The following is a 26,117-nucleotide window of genomic DNA, read 5'->3' on the forward strand; positions in this document are numbered from 1 at the left end:
TCTGAGAAAAGTTTCCTGCTATTCTGACAGGTTTCTGTTTAAATGTGAGTTGAGGCTTCCTTCTCCTTCAGGTTTTCATATCCGTTGTTGTTTTTGGAAGCTCAACTATGTCACAAAGAGGTTAGTCTCTGGCCATGTCTATTTGGGTTATAAATACTTCCTCTATCTGGATGTCCACATATTTCCTAAGCTTTGGAAAACTTTTTACTCATTCACTAAAAGAGTTTCTATATTGTTAGCCTCTTTTCTATGTCTAATCAGCATATACTTATGTTTAGTGGGTCTCTATATCTATCTCTTTCTATATCTATATACAGACCACCTACAGATCTATCAACCTTTAGTTTTTAATGATGTTCCAGAGATCACATACATACATATATACATACCTACATATATATATATATATATATGTGTGTGTGTGTGTGTGTGTGTCTTTAAGCCTTGACATTTTTTCTTTTGCTTCATCTTTTCTATTGGTGAAGCTTTTAACTTCATTTTAAAAATTCTTATCAAAATTCTCATTCCAAAGAAATTTGTTTGGTTCTTTTTCAAAGTATCATTACTATTAGAGACAAGGGTCTCACTACATAGACCATAATAACCTGGAATTCACTATGTAGCCCAAGGTGGGCTCAAACATGTATGTGATACCCCTGTCTTAGTCTCCTGAGCTCTGAGATTAAATTCATGTCAAACTATGACTGCTCATTAAGTACTTATAATTTAATGAGAAAGAATTCAGTGAAAACTAGAAATAGCTTCTATACTCAGACTTATACCAAAATAACACCCAAAGTAATAGACTTACTAAAGTATGTAGAAAACACAATTATAAATCATAAGTTACTGTATCGTCCTTCAACATAATATTTTTATTGATTATTTGGGAATTTCATATCATGTACCCCAATCACACTGTTTTACCAGTCCTCCCAGGTCTGAGCACCCCTCTGTGACCATCCCTCCAAAAAGAAGGAGGAGGAAGAAGAGGAGGAGGAGATTGATTAGGCAATGTTTAAAAACATTCCTTTAAAATTCTTTGGTATTCCTCTCACTTTGATATCTGTGGAATCAGTTCAATAAAGTTATGGCATTTTCAAGGAATCATGCCCCTTTGCATGAATATCTTCTGTTTGTATGTTGAGTTTTGTGCATGAGCATCTGCTGAGATGGGTATTTTTCACATTATTATAGTTTCAGTATAGAATGTCATCCAAGGGCTCATTCACGGAAGACAGGTCCCTGATATGGGCCTACTCAAAGAATTTTGGATTATGAGGAATTGAACCTCATCAATGAGTTGATCTATTAGCTTACAAGCAATCAGGTTAGAAAGACTAGAGGGATAAATAAGCAGGCGAAAGTGCCTGTTGCTCAAGCGTGGTCACTTATATTTAATCCCTGGAACCCATGGAAGGAGAGAACCTTCTCCCAAAAGCTCTCCTCTGATCTCCACATGAAATGAAAATGAAAATTTCCTCTCTACTGAAGTGATGGGTTGTGTGGACAGAAGAGCAGATGCCACTGTCCCTCTCTGCGACCAGGTTCGTTTCATGCTTCTTAGTCATGTGCTCTAGCGGAAGATCTGGAGCTAGCACACAGCCCCTGCAGGTTTATTCTGGGGACACTTGCTTTGCATACCCCATGGGGTGACAGGGGTTGCAGATGATGCTATAGGGCATCAGGGTCCCTAGCACTATCTGTGGTGGTCACTCAGAGGGTTGTGAGAAGGTAGGAGGTTGTAAGTCACAACAGGGTTGGGGCAGTATGGATTCTGCCATTCATTACCAAGGCCCATGGTACATCAAGACTTATCTCTTGAGCAGAGCAGAATCAGCTGACAGTCTTAAAGGGGAACTGTACTCAGTCCCCCTCCCTGTCACAGACAGGTTTCACCTGGAACTGAACTCTTCCTCAGTTTACTTCACGGAATCTCCCAGACGACCAGGCTCTAACTCAGTCAGCACAATCATGTTTATTGTCAATTCCTGGAAACAGGGTGCAGGGCACTTTGATTCCCAGAGCAGCAAGCTCAGACAAGACCTTTTCAAAACAGCTTCCCAAACATATGCTGGAAAGTGCAGAGAAATTCTCCAGTGCCAAGTCATCCTGTTCAGTCTGGGTCACTGTGTTCTCGCTGCACTTCTGCACTGTGCTGGTGTCCAGCTGTGCTCACTGAGTCTCTTTCTCCTTCACTTAGAACTTCTTATACAACCAATGCTGGCAGATTATCCCACTATCAAAATGCGTGGTTTTCTCCAAGCGACGTGTACGATGCTGTGCTTCACTGTTTTCCTACAGTCACAATCTCTGCGTAGCGTCTCCCCAAGGGTGTTGCTGTTGTTGCTGTTTTGTGGTGCCAGGGATCTAATGCAGTGCTTTGTGCATGCAACGCAAATGCTCTACCATTACGTTATCCCTACTCAGCCCTTGGTTTTATTAAAGCAGGGTCTGGCTTCATAGCCTAAGCTAGCCCCCAACTGTCATCCTACTGTCTTCTCCTAAGTGCTGAGATTACAGGGTTGTGCCACCATGCCTAGCCTCCTCAGCTGCTTTGAGTCTTTTAGTGGGTTTCTGTTGGGCACCTCTAACCTGCTGTCTCGTATCTCTCTTTATTTTTAAATGAGATTTCAATTCAGAAATAAAGGTGAGGTAGCAACGAGTACACAATATTCTTTAGTTAAAAGATCTTTGAGTAGTGAAAGTCCAGAAACAAAATATACAGGCAAATGGAGTGATTTTTCACAACTGATAAATACCTTCTGCTCCAGGGTGAGTTGATATTTTTGCCTTACTCTCTTGCACTTGTTGAACCAGCTGTTCTCATCCATGATAAGAGGAGGGCCCACGTTCTCTGGAGTGCTGCTGTCACTGTCACTGCTCCCGAAAGTCCTGAGCTCCTCCTCATCACTGCTAATACTATCAGAGCTGGGAAGGTCAAAGGCAGAAAGAAGAAAGTGACATGGCATGTCTCAATTTGGTCCTTAGAATTAACACTTCTGTTTTGTAAGCACTGATAGCAAACGCGAAAATACTAGCAGAGATAGAATTATAACAATCTACTTTAAAGACAAGTGTTTTGATAAAATGGCAAGCTAATATGTTCAGCTGACTCACTCCCTGGTCACAAAGCCAAGTCTAGATCACTACACTTAAAATGAGGTTTACGAATCCGAAGTATTAACATAAAACCCATGAGGATGCCCAAAGAAGAAAAAAGATCCTCAGAGAGAACGGGAAACTCCAGATAAGTGGGAATGGCCTTCTAGTGGGATTGTTTTATTGTCCTAGGCAACCACAGGTTATCCATGCTTTACAACCAGCCAATGGCTGTGGCTACAGCAAAGTCATAAAGGGCAGCTTAGCTTTAGCAGATAGAAGGCAGCAAGTGCAAATGAACCAGTCACTCTTCAGCATTTTGTACCAGCAGAGGTGCAGAAATCGAGAGAATGTCCATCATAATCCATATTTAAAATTCTATATGATACTTGTATAACAGAAATAAAAAAGTAAGGTGGGAAAATGAGAGATGAGAAAGGAAGGAGAAAGAAAAATGTTGACTACCTGAATAAGGGTTTGAAATAGTAAAAAAGAAAAGCTAAAAATTACCAACAAAAAAGCAATTTCCTAGTTAGAGTATTAAGAGATATCAGAAAGAGAGTTCTTTCAAACATAATACACAATTTTTGAAAATGTTAACAACCAAATTTACTAATAGAGACAGAATTATTAATTTACTCATAGAATCAGGAAGAGCTAGAAAATTTGAACATTCATATGACTATGAACTATAATAAATTGGTAATTTAAAAAAATTTCATAGAGAAATATTCTACCTCAGAGAAGGGCATACTGGGTACTTATCCAATAACAAATGGATAACATATGTGTTACATATGTGTAACATTATACAGGCTGAGCAAGTTTTACTTAGGAATATCTATGTATGTTTATATACATATGTGAACAGAACAACAATTAATGAAAAAAGAGAGGCTGATAATTTAAAAGATAATAGCAAGGACTGGTATATGGGGGAGCCTGGAGGGAGGACAAGGAAGGGCGAAATGGTATAATTATATTATCATCTCAAAATAAAAGAAGTAATCAAAAACAATTTCCACAACCATGCTATAAAAGGTTTTATAGGCTAAATTTTATCAAATGCTCAAGATTTTAAAAAATTTCAATACAGCTTAAGATAACAAAGAAAGCTTTCATAATACATACCATCAATATTACTTTATTTCACAAGGCAATATTATAAGAAAGGAAAAGTCAATTTCACTCATGAATGCATAATACAAAATAAAATAAAAACACATGTACATAGAAACTAAATAAAATACATAAAATGTAATATAATAAAGGATGTAAAGGTAATGCACAGGCTGGGGATGTAACCAATGAATGAGCGCTTGCTAATGCTCATGAGGACCTACGCTCAATCACCAGCTTCAGAAAATAAAAGGAAAGAAACAGAGTAAATGGACTACGTTATAAACACTCTTCTAAGACGTTTATTTCAAGGTGTGAGCTTGTTAGCCGCAGGTAGTAAAGTGGGACTGTCCCTGTGGTAATTGATAATCTCCAGGTACGACAAAGCAGAAGCAAGATGGAGGAGGAGGAAGAGGAGGAGGAGAAGGAAGAAAAGGGAAGAGGAGGAGGAGCTGATACAGAGGAAAAGGCTACAACAACCAGTCTGAACACACAGTGAAAAAAGTCAAGAGCTCAAAACAGGTTGACACAATGGCACCAGGATAACTTGAGCCTAGGAAGCAAGGCCAGCCTGAGTTGTTACACACAGTGAAATCCTGTCCAAGCTGATCCTAGTGGCATGTGGATGTAAATCCTAGCACTGACGAGGCAAGGCCAGCCTGAGCCACACCTGAAGACCTTGTAAGGAAAGAGAGAACAGGGACAAGGAGAAGATGAGACAGGAAGAGAAAAGAAAGAGGGAGTTGCATGCGAGGGAATAAAGGGGGAAGAGAAAAAGGAGAAAGAAAACCCCCAAAAGCCCATAAGAAACAAAAATAGTAGACTTCATCTGGGCATGGTGGCGCATGCAAGTAAGTCCAGCTCTCAGGGATATGTCTGTGAGTTTGAGATCAGCCTGGTCTACAAAGTGAGTCCAGGACAGCCAAGGCTACACAGAGAAACCCTGTCTTGAAAACAACAACAACTAGACCTCATTTAAAAGCATGTCAATGTTCAGTATGAAGAAGCTGAAATTCCTTCCAGAAGACAGACTGCTATATAAAACCAACCTTTCAAGCAAATCGACAACATATTTTAAAAATATCACTAAAACATTTTGGCAATGCTGTTGTGATGGTTCAGATGGTAAAACTACTCTCTTTTGCAAGCCTAATGACCTGTTAGGTTCCCCGGACTCATGGTGGAAGGATAGAACTCACTTCTGAAAGTTGTTCTCTGACTTCCACATGTATACTGTGGCACACACATGCTTATACAAAACATACACACACACACACACACACACACACACACACACACACAAAGCATAACTACAGTATTTATGAGTTATGTAAATTTTTAGAGGACACGAAATGATTATGACATAACATTTACCGCCACTAATACCATAAATATTCTACCATGTAAAGAAGGGTAGAGAGCAGATTTTTCTTTGTGCCGTTCACATCTTTCTCCTCAACAGCTAGTACAAGACCTAGAACCCAGGAAGCTTTCAACTAATAGTGTTTGTATCGGTTACCAAGCAATAACCACATCTTTATTCTCTTTGTTTCTGTATATTTGTATATGTGTTCTGTAGTATTCCTTCCATAGAATCACAAGATAACTACATGTGTTAAACTCATAATCTTTTAGAAGTCACTCTCTAAAATTATCACTTTTCATTAATTAGTGAAGTCTGAGAACAGGATTTACCAATGAGCAGTTTTCCTTGGATCATATGCATTAATTTGACAAGTAAACTTACATTACAAATACAATCAGGCAAGGCATCTGGTGGAGGGATTGGGACACCAACTCCGCCACAAAACCGTTCATTCACAATTTGTTCTGCCTGTAAAATGTACTAAGGCAAAGGTGGCACAGAAATTGCTGGACAGTAAGAGTTAAAAAATATATAGTCAGGGTGTTGAGATGGTTCAGCAGGTAAAGGAACTGGCCACCAAACCTGCTGACCTGAGTCCCCTCTGCAGGACTCTCACATTATTCTCACATTGGAGGAAGAGGACCACAGAACATCCTCTGCCTTCTATGCAAGTGCCATGACCTAAGCAACTGTACTTTTTTCTCTTTTCTCCCCAACCTCAGGGACTGACAACAAGATAAATAAATGATAAATAAATAGATAAATGTAATTAAGAAATTTAAATACTAACATTAAAAAAGAAAACAAAGTGGATCCCTCTTCAATACAATATTAATTCAATAGAATATTAACACAATACAATATTAATAATTAGGAAGATTATGTAAGGACGTTAAAGTACAAATGGTTAATTTCTTAAGTATTCAGGAAATGATTATCTACAAAAGTAGAAAAGGAAGGATGATAATAAAATTCTTTCTAAGGATAGGGAAGAGAAGAAATACTTAGAGTCCACAGTGTTTTCTATTTATTGAAGCATTACATATATATCTTAACATTTTATCATTAATTCTATTAAAAAACATATCATGTACCGTTAGCAAATTATTTAAAGAAATATTCATCCAACAAAAGAATAAAAAGAGATTAAGTAGTTCATTCAAGGTCACTCTAATAAGAAATGTGTTATTAGTAGACTCTTGACATCTTATTCTCTTTCAATGATTTAATGTCCAAAGCTACAAATTTTGAAGTAAGTTGAATGAGTTGGAAATAAGAAATATGACATGGGAGGGGCTGGAGGGAGGAAAGGAAGAAAAATGATGTAATTATATTATAAAATATAAACATAAGTAAATTAAAAAATTTAAATAGAGTATAAGTTGATGGCAACTCTGGGAGAGTCTGTAAGTTTTGGTACAGTATAGTTAATAAGTTACAATTCTTTAAAGTATGTTTTTAGTTTAAAGATACAGAAATTATTCAAATATTTTGGTAGAAATTATATTTAAGAATTTAAAAATGAGGATCTGGAACAATCTCAATATAAGTATTTTAAAGAACAAAGTATTTTAGGAATTTATATTTAAGAATTAATGGAATGTTAATACAAAAAGATTTTTTTCATTTAATAACAATACTTTGCTTTTTACAATTATTAAATGGAAGGAAGTAATTTTATTCAATTTCTTTATTAGTAAAATATGTAGACATATGGCAAATAAAAATCAAACTATAACATATTTAACCTGGTAAGCTTTGATGAAATGTCTCTAAGTATTATCTCCTTCAAATAAATATTTTTAATCTTTTAAATAAACACCAGAACAAGTCTAGAAGATCCATTTAGTTCTCAAAGCATAGCTAGTGCACGTTTGTGCTAAGCACTGTCCTAGGCACTGAGGATGCACAAACGAAGCAAAACAAAATCCTTTTCCTTCATCACTGCAGGAAAGTGGCTGCAACCGGAGAGCATCATGCTAAGCTGATTAAGCCAGTCTCAGAGACAAATACTGAAATGGTTTCTCTCATCTGTGGTTTCAAGAAAATCATGTATACATATATGGAAACATAAATAAAACTGTGTAAGTTAAGAAAGAAGTGAGACAAAAGTGAGAGGCAGGAGTGAGAAAAGGGAGAATACAGGTATGTGGGGTCTATATTCTCAGCGTGTAATATAAACCTGAATAAAAATTCTTAAAACTTCACTGGCTTTTTGGCAGTTTCTATTCTAGAAGTGGGAAACAGGAAAACAATATAGCCAGCATTAAGCAAAACACACAGTATGAAGAGGAGCTGGGGAGGAAGGGCACACGGGGTGGGTGGGATGCTGGGTTAGGTGGGCAGATCAGTGCAGGCTTCATGAGTAAGGTGGTATTCAGCAAAGCTTTAATATAAGCCACGAGTGTGTGCTGACATCACAGCGTGCTAACCCTTGTTGTTAATGGAGCTCTATTTCCTGTTTCCATTTCTAAGACTTATTTTAACTGATACCAAATAAGCCACTACTTCCTCAAGTTTACCTTTGACCTCATTCTAACTGTAATTGGAAAATGTTGGTGGTGGCTTTTATAAAGGTCTTGGGTTTTCATAGAGAATAATCATATAATTGAGAGGAAAAGTTCTTTCTGTGCCTTTTTGGCACACAGACTGTTGGTCTATTTACTCTCTCGCCTCCTGTGATTAGTCTAAAAAATGGTAAAAAAAAAAAAAAAAAATCACTGAGAGACTGCATTCCTGGGTTGAGGAGACAGACTCAGACACCAACGGGCAGGCACGCCTAGAGTGCCCAAGAGCCAAGACCCACTCTGGAGCTCAGTGGGAAGGGCCAGCAGCAGCAGATGACGTCACTGATGTTGTAGGAACCAGACCAACCAAAGATTTTGGCCTTTTACTTTGTGTTTCTCTGAAAGAAGTTAGCAGAGATTTCTAATGAGGAATAAAATAATATGACTGACAATTTAAAAGAATACTCTGGTTGTTTCCTCAAGAATGAAGTACAGTAGCCAAAAGAGGAATGAGGTTTTTATTCTAAGTCTGAGAGTGTCCAGTCAGCAGCTATGTGGGTAGGTCTAGAGTTTATGTAGTATTGTAGGTGAAAACACACACCTACAAAGGAGCAGGATATACAGCATGCGGAGCCAAGAGACTGGGTAAGAAACTACCTAGTCAGAATATCGAAAGAGAAGATGGTCCAGGGATGAGGCGTGAAACAATAGTAGGGAGATGAGGACAAAGCAATAAGGGGAAGAGGGAAAGAACACACATGGGCAACTGCTGATCTGTGAGGGGAATAGCACGTCTCATCACCAAATCCTAAATACATGTGGCAAAACACAGCACTGCTGCTATCGACAACAGTTTTGGAGGTGGGTATTAAAGCTTAAATACAGCAAATGGTTTGAGAAACTGCTGTAATGAAAGGAGGGGATGCTGAACAGAAGCAAATAAGGCTCAGTAATTTTTTTTGATCTTCATGAAGGGGGACAATTAATATCCTTATGTTTATACTCTTGTGATAGGCTGGGCTTGGTGAGTTTCTGGATTGACAGACTTGGAGCCTCATGAAAACGGCTCTGTACCTGAGAGGAAGGCGCTCCAAATCTCCTACTTGTTGACTTATTTTCATCCATAGTTACTGGCTTATAACTCCCATAGTCCTTGTTTTTTCCTAAGTGATTAGAACAATAAGGTTAATGTTATTTGGCCTTTTGTCCTTGGCTCCTGAAGCAGCTTTGGAACAGCTTCAGAGCAAGAAAGATGAAAGGCTGGATTCTCGTCCTGGGACACTGGAAATCTCAGAAAACAGAACCAAGCGTGTCTGTCTGTCTGTCCTCCTCTCCCTCCCCCTATGTCCCTGTATCCCTCCCTTTCACTCTGTTCATTTGTCACAGAACATCTCTTCCTTAATGCAGGCAGTAGGAGCTGGTTACACCTCAGCCCTTCCCAGCCTTTTCTCTTAGAACTGCTCACCAGTCAATTCTCTGACCTACTTGTCTGATAAGCTCTCATTTCAGATGTTATCAACTTGAGGAAGGAGTGCTTCACAGAGAGGGAAGGAAGTTTACAGTGCAGGAATTCAGCTGAACTATATGACACTCAGCTGGTGTCCGTTGCAGACTTACGTCCTGGTGGAAAAAATGCCTACATTTCTGGATCATCAGAACTGATCTGGGTCGTGACTGTGTAGTAAGGGAGCTTGCTTTCTAGTATGTCTTTATAGCTGTGAAGTATGGGAGGGTCTAGAAAAAAAGGATAATTAGGGAGAGGGAAAAATGGCTGGGACAAAGACATTAATAGAAGAGGGAAGATCAGATGTAGCCCACAGGTCAGGGCTGATATTACACAGAAACTGATATGTTAACCATACAAAGAGAAGCAAGGAGGCAGACAATGTATAGAGCAGAAAAGGATGTTTAACAGCATATGTAATCACACATTAACTCAGTACTTCTGTATGTGGAAATGTAGCTCTTTACAAAATAATCACATTTAAATAAAAATATGATAAAATGCTGATGTCTTTCTGCTTAAAAGTAATAACTGAGGCCGGCAAGATGGCTCAGTGGATAAAGGCACTTGATACAGAGCTTGAACCTGCATGTAATCCCTATGGCTCACACAGTGGAAGAAGAGAACTGGCTGTGGCTTGTTGCCCTCCGTATACATGCTGTGACATACACAGTCACATAATCATACACAGACAGACATATACCACATGCTCACATGCATACATATGTGTGCATGCATGCACACGCGTGCACACACACACACACACACACACACACAAAGTGTAAAATAACTTTTGAAAATCAGCACAAAGAAACCTAAAACCACGTGTGATGGCAAAGCCTGTAATCACACTACTTGGGAACCTGACACAGGAAGATGTTGAGTTTGAGGCCAACCCAGGGTGAGAGTGAGTTCTAACCCTTGTTAGTAATGATATTTTCTCTCTGTCTCTCCTTCCCTCCCTCTCTCTCTCCCTCCCTCCCTCTCCCTTCCCCCCTCCTCCTCTCTGCTTTTTGGTGAGAACTGGCTCTGTCACCATGAGGTTCTGCCCAAGAGTTTGACACTAAACAACCAATTGTTGACCCTTCTGAAACTGAGAGCCACAAACATCTATGCCTCTCTGCTTAAGTCATATATTTAGCCATAAGAATGAGAAAGTAACCACTCTAGATGTCCTTTAAAAGTTAAGATCCTTGGACTCAATTTGGGAAGTCTCTCCTCTACCGTGAGGAGGTAGCTTAAGGCTTAAAGGAGTGAGACTAAGAAAAGGTACAGGGAGCTTTCAGCGGCAGACATTTCCATGAGAAGGTGCCTGGCAGCAGCTCTGGCAAGGGGCTCATAGCGGCATCTCCATGCCAGGAAAAGATAGAGCAGCCATGTATGGGACACTGTAAAGAGATTGCCACTGCTAAGTGAGCAGTCTGGTGGCCAGAGACCCTCTGTGAAGTGCAGTTTGAGGAAACCAGTGCAAATGTCCCAGGACCTTACACTAAAGCCGGGCCAACTGGATACTTCTAGTTTGAGAGGAAGAAACTGAGTAAGAAGCAGCGAGGGAGAAACCTGGAGCAAAGGCTGCAGGCGATATAGACTCAGGTTACAAGCAGCATATCAACAGACTCATGGAAGGATCTCACCAGGGTGGGGCAGCAATCACAGCCTTTCCCGTGAACCCAGGACTAACACCCATGACTCAACCCTACGAACAGCAGCTCTGAGGTGGGCCGGGCGTTCTCAACTATGCTCTGAACACACCACCCAGAGGTGTGACCAGCATCTGTGAGTTGACCTGTGAGGAACCCATTCACGGACTGCCAGTCTTAAGCAGGGAGGGGTGTGGCCGGCATCTGGAAGCCCGGGAAAAAGTGAGAGATCTGAAACTAAGGTCAAGAGGCAGGCTACCCTGTCCTCACAGTCTCACTCCATCTAGCTCTCTCTTCCCACTTATTCCCCCCTTATGTAATAGTTAGTGACAGTTTAACAGCCACACCCCATTCCTTCTTTCTCTCTCCCCCTCCACCTCTCTTTGAGCTCCCTTCTTTGTGTTTTCTCTTTTATTCCTTTCCTGCCTATTCTTTCCTTTTCCCCTTTCCCTTTTGATAGGCCTTTTCAAAGAATGGAGGGAAAACCCATGTTTCTGGGGGTCTCTGTGAACTGGAACTGACTGCTATTTCTTTATTTATCTTTTCACTCCATCTTTAGCACAGACTGCCTCATCTCCCCTTACCACGGCCCCTACCATTGCTCTTTCAATGTACATATCCACCATTACCTTTTCTACCTTGCTGGAACACTGGATATCTATTCTGGTGCCCTGAATACCAGTCTAGCAGAGAAAATGACATCTCAATACAACTACAACTTTGGACATTGATAATACTTCCACTAAAAAGGTAATTAAAAAAAATTCAATTCTGTTAGTTACTTTTCTGTTGCTGTGGTAATACCATGACCAGAAACAACTTAAGACTGAAGTTTATTTGGCTTGCAGTTCTAGCAGAGGAGTCCATGATGACAGGGGTGGTGTGGCAGGAGTTGGAAACAGAAAGCACATCTTCAATCACAAACATGAGGCAGAACAAGGAGAGTAAACTGGAAATAGGACAAGGCCATAAGCTCTGAAAGCCCTATGTCTTAGGTTTTTATTGCTGAGATGAGACACCATGACCATGACAACTCTTATAAAGGAAACATTTAATTGTGGCTGGCTTACAGTTCAGAGGTTTAGTTTATCGTCATGGCAGGGATCATGGTGGTAAGCAGGCAGCCACGGTGCTGGAGAGGTGGCTGAGCGGTCGACATCTGGATTGGCAGGCAGAAGGAGTAGACAGTGAGCCACTAGGCATAGCTTGAGCTTCTGAAACCTTAAAGTGATTCCCCAGTGATACACTTCCTCCAGCAAGGTCAAACCTACTCCAACAAGGCCACACCTCCAACAATGCCACTCCCTAGGAGTCTGTGGGAGCCATTTCACTCAGACTACAACATCCTACTTTAGCGACATACTTCTTTCAAAAAGGCTCTTCCTTATAAAGGTCCCCTATCTCCCTACCTGCAACCCCCCAAAACTAAACAAACAGCACCACTAACTAGGGACCAAGTGTCCAAATACATAAATACACATCTCATTCAAACCACCACACTCCACTCCTTGTGCCTTCTAGTCTGATAGTCATATCATAATGAAAAATGCATTTAGTTCAACTTTAAAAGTGCCTATAGTCTTTCACAGTCCCAACACTGTTTAAAAGTTCAAAGCCTCTTCTGAGACCCAAAGTAATCTCTTAACTATGAGTCCCTTATTGAATGAGAAATCAATCATATGCTTCCAGCACATAACAGCACAGAACATTTCCATTTCCACAGCACAGAACATTTCCACAGAACATTTCCAAAGGCACAAGGGCATAATGAGAAAAAACTGAGCACAGGATGACCAAAACCCAGCAGGGTAAACATTAAATCCTCTATCTCCATGTCTTCTACCAAAGGGATTACATGGTACAGTCCCTCCAGCTTTGCTGACTGGGTCACACATCTCTGTTGGCTCCACTCTCTGCAGCTCTCCTTGGCAGACGTTTCATCTTTGTATCTTTCATGTCTCCAAAGCCAGCACCATGAGAATGACACTGCAAAGTTCCAGTGACAACTTGGGATGGACCCTTGGCCCTGAAATTACATCAGCAGCAGCACTTGTATGCTGAAACCATTGCTTTCTAGGAAGAAGAAACACTTTAGGCTCTCTCTTTTCACAGTTGGAAGCTTCGCTGGTCTCTGTCCCGAGAACACCCTTCCCATTATTGTCCTAGTGCAGAGCAGGCGGCCTTGATTTAATGGTGACTAGCTCCTTAACAATGACAGCTTCTGTCTCAGCACATAGCTGTGCTATAAAATAATGTTTCCTGGTGCTCTTTCTCACTCCAAACTGTATATTTTGTATTTCTTTTTTTTTTTTTTTTTTTTTTTTTTTTTTTTGAGACAGGGTTTCTCTGTGTAGCCTTGGCCATCCTGGACTCACTTTGTAGACCAGGCTGGCCTCGAACTCACAGCGATCCGCCTGCCTCTGCCTCCCGAGTGCTGGGATTAAAGATATTTTGTATTTCTTTCTGGCCTCTTGCTCTTTCTCACTGTAGAGCTGTGGAAGAGGTACCAGTAATAACCATACCACTGACTCAGTGTTATGTGACCTTTAAATGTCCTTCACCAAAAGATAGTCCATTAGTTTTATTTTATTTTATTTTTTTTATTTTTTTTTATTTTTTTTTATTAATTTATTCTTGTTACATCTCAATGTTTATCCCATCCCTTGTATCCTCCCATTCCTCCCCCCCCCCATTTTCCCATTATTCCCCTCCCCTATGACTGTTCCTGAGGGGGATTACGTCCCCCTATATACTCTCATAGGGTATCAAGTCTCTTCTTGGCTACTTACTGTCCTTCCTCTGAGTGCCACCAGGTCTCCCCCTCCAGGGGACATGGTCAAATGTGAGGCACCAGAGTATGTGAGAAAGTCGTATCACACTCTCCACTCAACTGTGGAGAATATTCTGACCATTGGCTAGATCTGGGAAGGGGTTTAAAGTTTACCTCCTGTATTGTCCTTGGCTGGTGCCTTAGTTTGAGCGGGACCCCTGGGCCCAAATCTGCCTATCATATTGTTCTACTTGTAGATTTCTAGTACCCTCTGGATCCTTTTATTTTGCTGTTCTCCCCTGCGTCTCTCATTTAGAGTCCCGATAGGATGCCTTCCCCTCTGTCCCAGCTTCCTGGTAAGTGAAGGCTTTCGTGGGACATGCCCCTTGGGCTAGTATGCAGATATAAGTGAGTATATACCATTTGATTCTTTCTGCTTCTGGGTTAACTCACTCATTATGATCATTTCTAGCTCAATCCATTTATCCACAAATTTCGGGAATTCCTTGTTTTTAATAGCTGAGTAGTATTCCATAGTGTATATGTACCACAGTTTCTTTATCCACTCTTCTACTGAGGGACACTTAGGCTGTTTCCATGTTCTGGCTATTATGAATAAGGCTGCTATGAACATGGTTGAGCAAATTTTCTTGTTGTGTGCTGGAGCATCTTCTGGGTATATTCCAAGGAGTGGAATAGCTGGGTCTTGAGGAAGCCCTATTCCCATTTTTCTGAGATAGCACCAGATAGATTTCCAAAGTGGCTGTACTAGTTTGCATTCCCACCAGCAATGAAGGAGTGTTCCTCTCTCCCCACATCCTCGCCAGCATGTGGTGTCGCTTGAATTTTTGATCTTAGCCATTCTGATGGGTGTAAGATGGAATCTCAGAGTTGTTTTGATTTGCATTTCCCTGATGACTAAGGAGGTTGAGCATTTCTTTAAGTGTTTCTCAGCCATTTGATACTCCTCTGTTGAGAATTCTCTGTTTAGTTCCAAGCCCCATTTCTCAATTGGGTTATTCGGTTTGGTGGTGTTTAATTTCTTGAGTTCTTTATATATTTTGGATATTAGACCTTTGTCAGATGTAGGGTTGGTGAAGATTTTTTCCCAGTCTGTAGGCTGTCGCTTTGTTCTCTTGACAGTGTCTCCTGCCTTACAGAAGCTTCTCAGCCTCATGAGGTCCCATTTATTAATGGTTGACATTAAGGCCTGGGCCGTTGGTGTTCTGTTCAGGAAGTTGTCTCCTGTGCCAATATGTTCCAGGCTCTTTCCCACTTTTTCTTCTAAGTGAGTTAGTGTCTCTGGTTTTATGTTGAGGTCTTTAATCCACTTGGATTTGAGTTTTGTGCAAGGTGACAAATATGGGTCCAGTTTCATTTTTTTACACATAGACCTCCAGTTAGACCAGCACCATTTGTTGAAGATGCCATCCTTTTTCCATTGAATGGATTTGGCTTCTTTGTCAAAAATCAAGTGACCATATGTGTGTGGATTCATATCTGGGTCTTCGATTCGATTCCACTGATCAACCAGCCTGTTGCTGTGCCAGTACCATGCTGTTTTAAGTACTATTGCTTTATAGTACAGTTTGAGATCAGGTATGGAGATTCCTCCGGAGCATCTTTTATTGTACAAGATTGTTTTAGCTATTCTGGGTTTTTTGTTTTTCCATATGAAGTTCAGAATTGAACTTTCAATGTCTTTAAAAAATTGTGTAGGTATTTTGATAGGGATTGCATTGAATCTGTAGATTGCTTTTGGTAGGATGGCCATTTTTACTATGTTAATTCTCCCGATCCATGAGCAAGGAAGATCACGCCATCTTCTCAGGTCATCTTCAATCTCTTTCTTCAGAGTTTTGAAATTTTTTTCATACAAGTCCTTCACTTGCTTAGTTAGGGTAACTCCTAGATATTTTATATTGCTTGTGGCTAATGTGAAGGGTGTGGTTTTCCTAATTTCTTCCTCTGTAAGCTTGTCATTTGTGTATAGGAAGGCTACAGACTTTTTTGAGTTAATTTTGTATCCAGCCAATTTGCTGAAGGTGTTTATCAGCTTTAGGAGTTCTCTGGTGGAGTTTTGAGGATCACTTATGTACACTATCATATCATCTGCAAAGAGGGATAATTTGACTTCCTCCTTTCCCATTTGGATACCCTTGATCTCCTTTTGTTGTCTTATTGCTCTGGCTAGAACTTCGAGTACTATATTGAAGAGATATGGAGAGAGTGGGCAGCCTTGCCTTGTTCCCGATTTGAGAGGAATTTCCTTGAGTATCTCACCATTTACTTTGATTTTGGCTATTGGCTTGCTGTATATAGCCTTTATTATGTTTAGGAAAGTGCCTTGTATCCCCGATCTCTCTAAAACTTTAAACATGAATGGGTGTTGAATTTTATCAAATGCTTTCTCTGCATCCAAGGAGATGATCATGTGGTTTTTTATTTTCAGTTTGTTTATATGATGGATTACATTGATGGATTTCCGTATATTAAACCATCCCTGCATGCCTGGAATGAAGCCTACTTGGTCATGATGAATGATATCTTTGATGTGCTCCTGTATTCGTTTTGCAAGTATTTTATTTAGTATTTTTGCATCTATGTTCATAAGAGAAATTGGTCTGAAATTCTCTTTCTTTGTTGAGTCTTTGTGAGGTTTAGGTATCAATGAGACTATGGCCTCATAGAATGAAGTTGGTAATTTTCCATCCATTTCTATCTTTTGGAGTAGTTTGAAGAGTATCGGTATTAGCTCGCCCTTAAAGGTCTGGTAGAATTCTGCACTGAAACCATCTGGCCCTGGGCTTTTTTGGTTGGGAGACCATCGATGATTGCTTCTATTTCTGTAGGGGAAATGGGACTATTTAACTTGTTTATCTGTTCTTCACTCAACTTTGGCAAGTGAACTTGATCAAGAAAATCGTCCATTTCCCTTAGATTTTCAAATTTTGTGGCGTATATGCCTTCAAAGTAGGATCTTATGATTCTTTGAATTTCTTCAGTGTCTGTTGTTATGTCTCCCTTTTCATTTCTGATTTTGTTCATTTCAATACTGTCTCTCTGCCTTTTAGTTAGTTTGGCTAATGGTCTGTCTATCTTGTTGATTTTCTCAAAGAACCAGCTTTTGGTTTTGTTGATTCTTTGGACTGTTTTCTTAGTTTCTAATTTGTTAATTTCAGCCCTGAGTTTGATAATTTCCAGGCGTCTACTCCTCTTGGGTGTTTCTGCTTCTTTTTTTTCTAGGGCTTCCAGTTGTGTTGTTAAGATGCTTATGTGCGATGTTTCCAATTTCTTTTTAAGGGCACTTAGTGCTATGAATTTTCCTCTTAGCACTGCTTTCAATGTATCCCACAAATTTGGGTATGTTGTTTCTTCATTTTCATTGAATTTCAGAAACTCCTTGATTTCTTTCTTTATTTCTTCCCTGACCCAGGTGTCATTTAGCAGAGAGTTGTTTAGTTTCCACAAATGTGTAGGCTTTTTGTTATTTCTGTTGTTGTTGAATTGCAGCCTAAGAGCATGGTGATCTGATAGGATACAAGGTATTATTTCAATCCTCTTGTATCTGTTGAGGCTTGCTTTGTGACCTACGATGTGATCAATTTTGGAGAAGGTTCCATGGGGTGCAGAGAAGAAGGTGTATTCTTTCTTGTTTGGGTGAAAGGTTCTATAGATATCTGTTAGATCCATTTGACCCATGGCATTGGTTAATGATGTTATTTCTCGGCTTAGTTTCTGTTTCAATGACTTATCCTTCAGTGAGAGTAGGGTGTTGAAGTCTCCCACTATTATTGTGTGGGGATCGATGTGTGGTTTAAGCTTTTTTAGGAGATCTTTTACATATGTGGGTGCCCTTGTATTGGGAGCATAGATGTTCAGAATTGTGATGTCATCTTGGTTGACTTTACCTTTGATGAGTATGAAGTGTCCTTCCTCATCCCTTTTGATTAATTTTGGTTGAAAGTCTATTTTGTTCGATACTAAAATGGCTACCCCTGCTTGCTTCTTGTGACCATTTGCTTGGAATATTTTTTTCCAACCTTTTACCCTGAGGTAATGCCTTTCATTATGGGTGAGATGTGTTTCTTGGATGCAGAAGAATGTTGGGTCTTGTTTATGTACCCATTCGGTTAGTCTGTGTCTTTTTATTGGAGAATTGAGGCCATTGATGTTGAGAGATATTAATGACCAGTGACTGTTAAGAGTCTTAATTTTGATGTTGTTTCCAGTCGAGCGTTTGTGTAGTTGTGTTTTTGCCATGGGATAGTTATCTATTTCCTGGGTAGTTTTGGTTGTAGCTTGACCCTTTGGGATGGAGTTTTCCTTCTAGTACCTTCTGTAAAGCTGGGTTTGTGGATAGGTACTGTTTGAATTTGTTTTTGTCATGGAATATTTTGTTTTCTCCATCAATGGTTATTGATAATTTTGCTGGGTAAAGTAGTCTGGCCTGGCATCTGTGTTCTCTTAGGGTTTGCAGGATCTCTGTCCAGGCCCTTCTGGCTTTTATGGTCTCTGCTGAGAAGTCAGGTGTAATTCTGATAGTTTTACCATTAAATGTTATTTGGCCCTTTTCCCTTGCAGCTTTTAATATTTTTTCTTTGTTCTGCATGTTTTGTGTTTTGATTATTATGTGGCGGGCAGTTTTTCTTTTCTGGTCAATTCTATTTGGTGTTCTGTAGGCCTCTTGTATGTTTATAGGCATCTCTTTCTTTAGATTGGGGAAATTTTCTTCTATGATTTTGTTGAGAATAGTTTCTGGGCCCTGGAGTCTGATGTCTTCTCTTTCTTCAATGCCTATTATCCGCAAATTTCTTCTTTTCATGGTGTCCTTAATTTCTTGGATGTTTTGTGTCAGGAGTTTTCCAGATTTGGCATTTTCTTTAATGGTTGATTCAATATCTGTGATTGTATCTTCTAGCCCTGAGATTCGTTCTTCCATCTCTTGGATTCTGTTAGAAAAGCTCACCTCTGTGTTGCTCGCCTTCTTCTCTGAGGTCTCACGTTCTCGTTTTTCTTCTGTCTGTGTGTTTATCATTGAATCCATTTTCATTTCAGATCTTGAACTGATTTTTTGATTTCTTTCATCTGATTTTTTGTATATTCCTGAGTTTCTTCCATTGCTTCTTTATAGGTCTTCAGAGCTTGAACCGTTTTAGTTATTTCTTTCATCTGGTTGTTTGCATTTTCCTGCAATTTTTCCAGTTCCACTCTATGTGCTTCTTTTATGTCTCTCACCTGTTTGTCTGCGTCTTCCTGCATTTGATTACGAATTTTATTTGTTTCCTCCATTATCATCCTCATTACTAAGGATTTGAGGTCATTTTCTTGTATTTCTGTTGTATTTGAGTTCTCTGGGTGGTTTTCTTTGGGATAGCTGGAAACTGGAGACGCCATGTTGTTTGGGGTTTTTTGCGTATGCTTTTTCGTTGTCCTTTAGACATCTTGCCGTCTTTGTTTTTGTTGGGTAGCTTCCAGAGTTGAATGGAGGGTGTCTGACGATAGATTCACTTGTTTTCTTACGATTTCCCTAGGCTGCGAGCTCAAAGCTTCACTGGTGTGGATGTTAGGAGGTTAGCCCTGTTGTTCTGGTCTCTCACAGCCAGTGATCCTCAGTCCCTCTCTGCTGTGGATCCTGCAATTGTTCTGGGACTCTGAATGAGCGTTGGGTCAGGCCAAGGTATCCACAGCCTTCTGTGTTCCCTGCCAAGTCCAGCCAGGAGCACTGGGACCGAACCACGGGCAGAACTCAGCTAGATTCTCAGGGCCAGAACCGTCTGCCAAGCTCAGCTAGGGATTTTGGGCCCAAAATGCACACAGGGCCCAGCCAGAATTTTTGGGCTGGGACTATGCACCAAGCTCCACTAGGGCCTTTTGGCCCAAAGTGCGTGCTGTGGTCAGTTATTGACTCAGGGCCTGAACTGACCACCAATCTCAGCCAGGAATTCTGGATTCAAACTGTACACTGTGTCCAACCAGAGTCTTAGAGCTGGTGGAACCGAGAGCTCTGTCCAGCCTGTGCCACAGCAGGAGAACTGCGGCTGCTCTGAGTTAGTGCCAGTGGTGGAACAAGTGCTCCGCCCGGACTGTGTCCCCGCAGGGGAGCTGCCGCTGAGCTGAGGTGGTGCCTAGGATGGAACCGAGCACGTCACCAAGCCTGCGCCACAGCAGGAGAACTGCGGCTGCTCTGAGTTAGCGCCAGTGGTGGAACAAGTGCTCTTCCCGGACTGAGTCACCGCAGGGGAGCTGCCGCTGAGCTGAGGTGGTGCCTAGGATGGAACCGAGCACGTCACCAAGCCTGCGCCACAGCAGGAGAACTGCGGCTGCTCTGAGATAGCGCCAGTGGTGGAACAAGTGCTCCGCCCGGACTGAGTCACCGCAGGGGAGCTGCCGCTGAGCTGAGGTGGTGCCTAGGATGGAACCTAGCACGTCACCAAGCCTGCGCCACAGCAGGAGAACTGCGGCTGCTCTGAGTTAGCACCAGTGGTGGAACAAGTGCTCCGCCCAGACTGTGTCACCGCAGGGGAGCTGCCGCTGAGCTGAGGTAGTGCCTAGTGTGGAGCAGCGTGCTCAACTAAGCCTGCGCCACAGCAGGGGAGCTATGGCCACGCTGAGTTAGTGCCTCAGGCAGAATTGTTTGCTGGGCCGGGCCAATACCCGGGACTCTGGGGCCGAACTGTCTGCCGAGTCCAGTCTGGGTCCAAAGGCTCCACGCGACCCAAATCCTGCCCCGAGTCCCCTCTCCCGCAGCAATTCCCACCAGCCACCACACCAATCGCCTCCACCGGAAGGCTATGAGCTGCAAACCTCAGCCGCCGCTGCTGGTGCCGCTGGTGCTGCCGCCTCTGCCACTGCCGCTCCGATCAGAGAAAAACCACGCTCCTCCCGTATGCAGGGGCACTCAGGTCCTCCGCACCCTGGTCCCTCCGAACCGTGGAGCACTCCTGCTGCCGTGATGTTCGGACCTCGGTGTTCCTGGCTCAGAAATCTGTGCAATTCCCTGAATTGTTCACTGGAGCCTCCAAACGCGGTCCACACTGCTCGCCGCCATCTTGGATCCTCCAGTCCATTAGTTTTAAATTTATCCTCAAGCAAGTTCTTAGAACAAGAGGAGTAGGCAGCTAGACTCTGCTAAATATCATACAGATGGCCCCAAGCATAGCTGCTAATTGAGTTCCCTCTTTTAATTCTCTCTCTCTTTTTTTTTTATTAATTTATTCTTGTTACATCTCAATGGTTATCCCATCCCTTGTATCCTCCCATTCTTCCCTCCCTCCCATTTTCCCCTTACTCCCCTCCCCTATGACTGTTCCTGAGGGGGATTACCTCCCTCTGTATATGCTCATAGGGTATCAAGTCTCTTCTTGGTAACCTGCTATCCTTCCTCTGAGTGCCACCAGGTCTCCTCCTCTAGGGGACATGGTCAAATGTGAGGCACCAGAGTACGTGAGAAAGTCATATCCCACTCTCCACTCAACTGTGGAGAATGTTCTGCCCATTGGCTCGATCTGGGTACCTCTTTGAATTCTCAAGAGCCAGATCTCCATGTTCTGTGTTATTCTTACCATCTGTATGTGTGCTTCTACTAGAATAGCCTATTAGTTCCGTTTACAGCATTGAACAGCTTTTCTAGTCTGAAGTTTCAAAGTCTTCCACATTCACCCCCCAAAACAACACAGCCAGCTTCTTCTCAGCAATACCCAATTCCCTAGTGCCAACTTCTGTGTTTGTTATTTTTCTGCTGTGGTGATAAAATACCATTACCAGAAGCAACTTACAGAAGGAAAAGTTTGTTTGGGCTTATGGTTTAAGAGTCAAATAGTCCATAATCATGAGGAAGGCATGACAGCAGGTGGCTGAGCAGGAAGCTGAGAGATAGTATGTTCAAACATAAATGTGAAGTGGAGAGAACTGGAGGTGGGGTAAGGGTATAAATCATCAAAGCCCTTCCCAGTATATCCTCCTGCAAGATCTCTCTCTCCCAAAGGTTCCAATGACCTCACTAGTAGTGTTGCCCACTTGGAACTAATTATTCAGGTATGTTAGCTCACAGGACATTTTTCTTTTTCTTTTTTTTTTCATTTTCTTTATGTTTTTTTTATTTTTTTAACACATTTTTATTGAAAGATAAAATAATTCATATTACATCTCATTTTCTATCCCATCCCATGCATCCTCCCATTCCTCCCTCCCTCCCACTTTTCACCCCAATCCCCCTTCCCTATGACTGTGACCAAGGGGGACCTCCTCCCCCTGAATATGGTGCTAGAGTATCAAGTCTCTTCTTGGTAGTCTGCTATCCTTCCTCCGAGTGCCATTGGGCCTCCCCAACAAAGGGACATAGCCAAATATGGGGCACCAGAGATCCTCACAGGACATTTTTCATTGACACCACCACATCTAACAACAATCCAACCTCAATGACTACAGAAGAACAAAACTAAAGAACATTCACGGGCTCATGGAGATAGGCTTTCTCCATTTAAGCGATATAGTGCCTGAAGTCCTGCATATAACAATAAGGCCAGAGAAGCAAATAAAAGAGATATAAATAAGAAAGTAAGAAGTTCAAGATATGTATTTACAGAAGGTACCCTGAAGATACCATCAGAAAACTCTTAATATAATAAACTTTTGTGTTTGCTTCTCCTGAGAAGACATGAATAGGCATTATTCACCCCAGATAGGGCACAAACAACATATCAAAGTACACTTAGACCAAAGTCCACCTTGATGAAACAATGAGTTTATTTGGCTTATATACAGAGCATGAATGAGGGGCTATTTACACTGGAAATTTTCACCCACTTTGGACAAACACACTGAAAAAAATTAAGGGAATAATGTTATTCACGATTGCCTCAAAACAAGAAAAAGGGAAGTAAAAGCAGTCTACAATGAAAACTTTTCTATACTAAAGAGAGTAATTGAATGGGAATTGGAGAATTAATATTATGAAAATGACTGTCTTAACACAAGCAACCTATCAACCTCAATTAAAATTTCAAAACCATTCTTTACAGAAATAGAACAAAAATATCTTAAATTTCATACAGATGCACAAAAGATCCTTGATAGACAAAGCAATCCTAACCAAAAAATAATGCTGACATTACTACCATATTTAATTTCAAGGTATACTACTGAACACATGACAGGGGCACAAATATAGCGCAACAGAATACAAGGGAGGACCCAGACATACGCCATCTATAGCCATCTGATTTTTGACAAAGATATCAAAAGTACATATATTTAAATGACAGTTTATTCAACAAATGGTGCTGGAAAATACATATGTAGAGTATGAAACTGGATCCCTGTAAATAAATCAATTCCAAGAAATTGGAGACCTTAATAAATACCCAAAGTCCTAAAACTCTTAGAGGAAACACATTAAGATACAGCAGGTACTCCTGAATAGTTGCAAGTTGCACAGGAAATAATGCCAGCTGTTGACAAATGGAACATCATAAAATAAAGAGATTCTAAACAGCAAAGAAAACAATTAGCTGGGTATTGCACAGTGCTTTCTGCGGAGAGTAAAGCCTTGTATCTTCGAGGGAAGCTCCTTAAGACACAGGATGTTAAAGGGGAAGTGAAACTTCCGGATGTTCTAAGGAAAAAGGCAACATTCCACTGAGCAAGGAAGCTCATAAAGCGTAGCACGTACACAACTACCTAGCTTTAGGAAGTCTCTGAAATTGACCAGATTCACCAAGCTCCTCCCTCCCCAAGCATAATATAAGCAGTATGGATTGGTGAGAACATTCTTAGATGAGACAGGCTGTTTAGAAGAGGCTCAGACCAGCCAGGCTATCTGAAAGAACTAGAGACAGGCTGAGCTACCTGCAATACAGATCAGCCAAGATGCCTAGAATCAGGGACAAGCCTAAGAAGCCTCTCAAAGAAGCTGAGCTGCCTACAAGTTTAGAGCACAGAAATCACATGGAAGAGGCAGAGACCAGCCAAGCCACCTGGAAGAAATAGAGATCCCTCACCCATATTCCTGTAACTAACCCCCAGAGAACTTAGCAGCTCACCAAGCTACTCTTAGGTGGAATAATTGCTCTGGTCTGCTATCACATGTCCCCAGAAAAAGTCACAAATATTTTCACTTGAACTCTCTTACTAGCTGGTGGTTTTCTTGGAGTCAGGAACTATAGTTTCAGAAGTTTCAAAGGTTTTACACACACACACATACACATGCACGCATGCACACACACCCCTAACATTTAAGAAATTGTCATTTAAAGCTGGGCACAGTGGCATATGCCTTTAATCCCGGAACTCAGGAAGTAGAGGCAGGTGGATTCCTTTAAGTTATCCTGTAAGTACAGCCTAGTTACATAGTGAGTCCAGGACAGCCAGGACTACAGAGACACTTTGTAGTCTCAAAAAAAGAAAAAGAGAGCAAGAGAGCTAGAGAGAGAGAGAGAGAGAGAGAGAGAGAGAGAGAGAGAGAGAGAGGGAGGGCCTTTCTTAGATTAATATGCAACATATATGTCTTGAATGCTTATGTAGCTATATTACATATATACATAATTTACAGAGCTCCTTATAACTGTGGCCTGACTACAACATTTAAGTATAATAGATTTTCATGCTATTCACAAGATCGTTTTTCAATGAAACTCAAAAAAAAAAAAAAAAAAAAAAAACCCTACAGATTTTACCTAATTAATTTTCAGTGAATTTTTAAGAATCCAGAATTCACATGAGTATAATAAACTACATACAGCAGAAGAGCCATGAGACAATCAGTAATTATATAAATGTTACATTCATAGTGATTTGGCCATTTGTATTTGGCAAACTTGAAGTAAACATCTTTCCTATCTTATTGGGTCTAAATTTCTGAATGGAGATTTAATATCCATCATATCTCATCTCTGTTAACTTAAAACATCTATCTTGATCTAAAAACATCTTAACCCCTAACCTACTAAGCTTAATTGAAAGACTAAACTATCTGGACTTCAAACCCATCAGAGACTTGAGAAGGGATAAAACTTAAATACCTGAGTGAACCCAGAGTGCAGGTTAGCAGCTTCCAAAATGAAAAAAAAAAAAAAAAAAAAATGACTGAGACAGTTTACTGCCTGAACAGTGAACAGTCACCCAACACTCTCTTTAAGGTTGGAGCATCATGTTCAGCCTTCTGGCCCAGTATATCTGACAGACATATTTGTGAAGCAGGAACTGTTGAGGACTTGCCTACCCTGTCTTGGCAGAGTTTGGCTGTTGACTCTACCTGCATCTAAACTTGCCCATGTTTAGGCAGAATTCTGTCTGTGGCAGAAACGAGGACATTTTGCCCAGTGGCTTGTTTGCCACATTTGAAGCCAACTCTGTAAGGAGTTTCTTTGATGCTCATCTTTTTCTCTGAGGCAGGCTGGGTGTTGCCAGGAGTTAACTTATCTTGTTGTCAAAGAATCTTTAGAATAATAAAAGCGTCTTTAAATGCTATATTCTGTAGGTCTCTGAGGTTTTTGAAGACCTTATTTAACTATTTTACTTCCTATATCTATAGAATTATATCTATTAGACCTAGAGTATATATTCTTGTGATAAAATTAGACTAGTTTTTTGACATGAGCATGATTTGTATCAATATACAAAATTCAACATGTGTAATAATATAAATGTATATGTTAAAAAAGAAACATAATAAATTTTTTTTTTCAGAAAAATAGACAGCCATTTACTAGCTCTGTGAATTCAGTAAATTGGTTAATTTCACAAAGGTATTTTGTGTCTTCTATTATATCTCATTAAAAGAACCATCTATAATGAGATCTGGTGTTCCCTTCTGGCTCTAACGTGCAGGCAGAACACTGTATACACAATAAATAAATCAATCTTTAAAAACCAAACCATCCCCCCCCAAAAAGAATCCACAATTCTCCACAACATTGTTATCCATACCAGTAGTGTGCTTAATTGTTAAACAATTTTTTATAAATACATTTACCTAAATTGTAACAGCATTGTCTGGTGCTTTGTGATTGATTGTTAACTATGTTGCTCCCCTGAGGTCTGCTTGTTTTGTTTTAACTTACCCCAAGTACTGCTATATAACCTTGCCTCCCTTATTGGCTGAATAAAA

The 26,117-nt window shown here is 40.7% G+C and overlaps 1 protein-coding gene across 2 annotated transcripts in view; it reads right to left on the bottom strand.

Annotated features, from left to right (window-relative positions):
* Window positions 1-26,117, bottom strand: part of Rundc3b (RUN domain containing 3B) — a 135,483-nt gene that overhangs the window by 38,033 nt on the left and 71,333 nt on the right. For both annotated transcript variants that reach the window (XM_051152042.1, XM_051152041.1), the window contains exon 7: window positions 2,763-2,931. In XM_051152042.1, the coding sequence (XP_051007999.1) occupies window positions 2,763-2,931 (169 nt within the window). The remainder of the gene's footprint in view (window positions 1-2,762; window positions 2,932-26,117) is intronic.

The sequence above is a fragment of the Acomys russatus genome, chromosome 10 (assembly GCF_903995435.1).
Source record: "Acomys russatus chromosome 10, mAcoRus1.1, whole genome shotgun sequence".
NCBI classification, from domain to species: domain Eukaryota; kingdom Metazoa; phylum Chordata; class Mammalia; order Rodentia; family Muridae; genus Acomys; species Acomys russatus.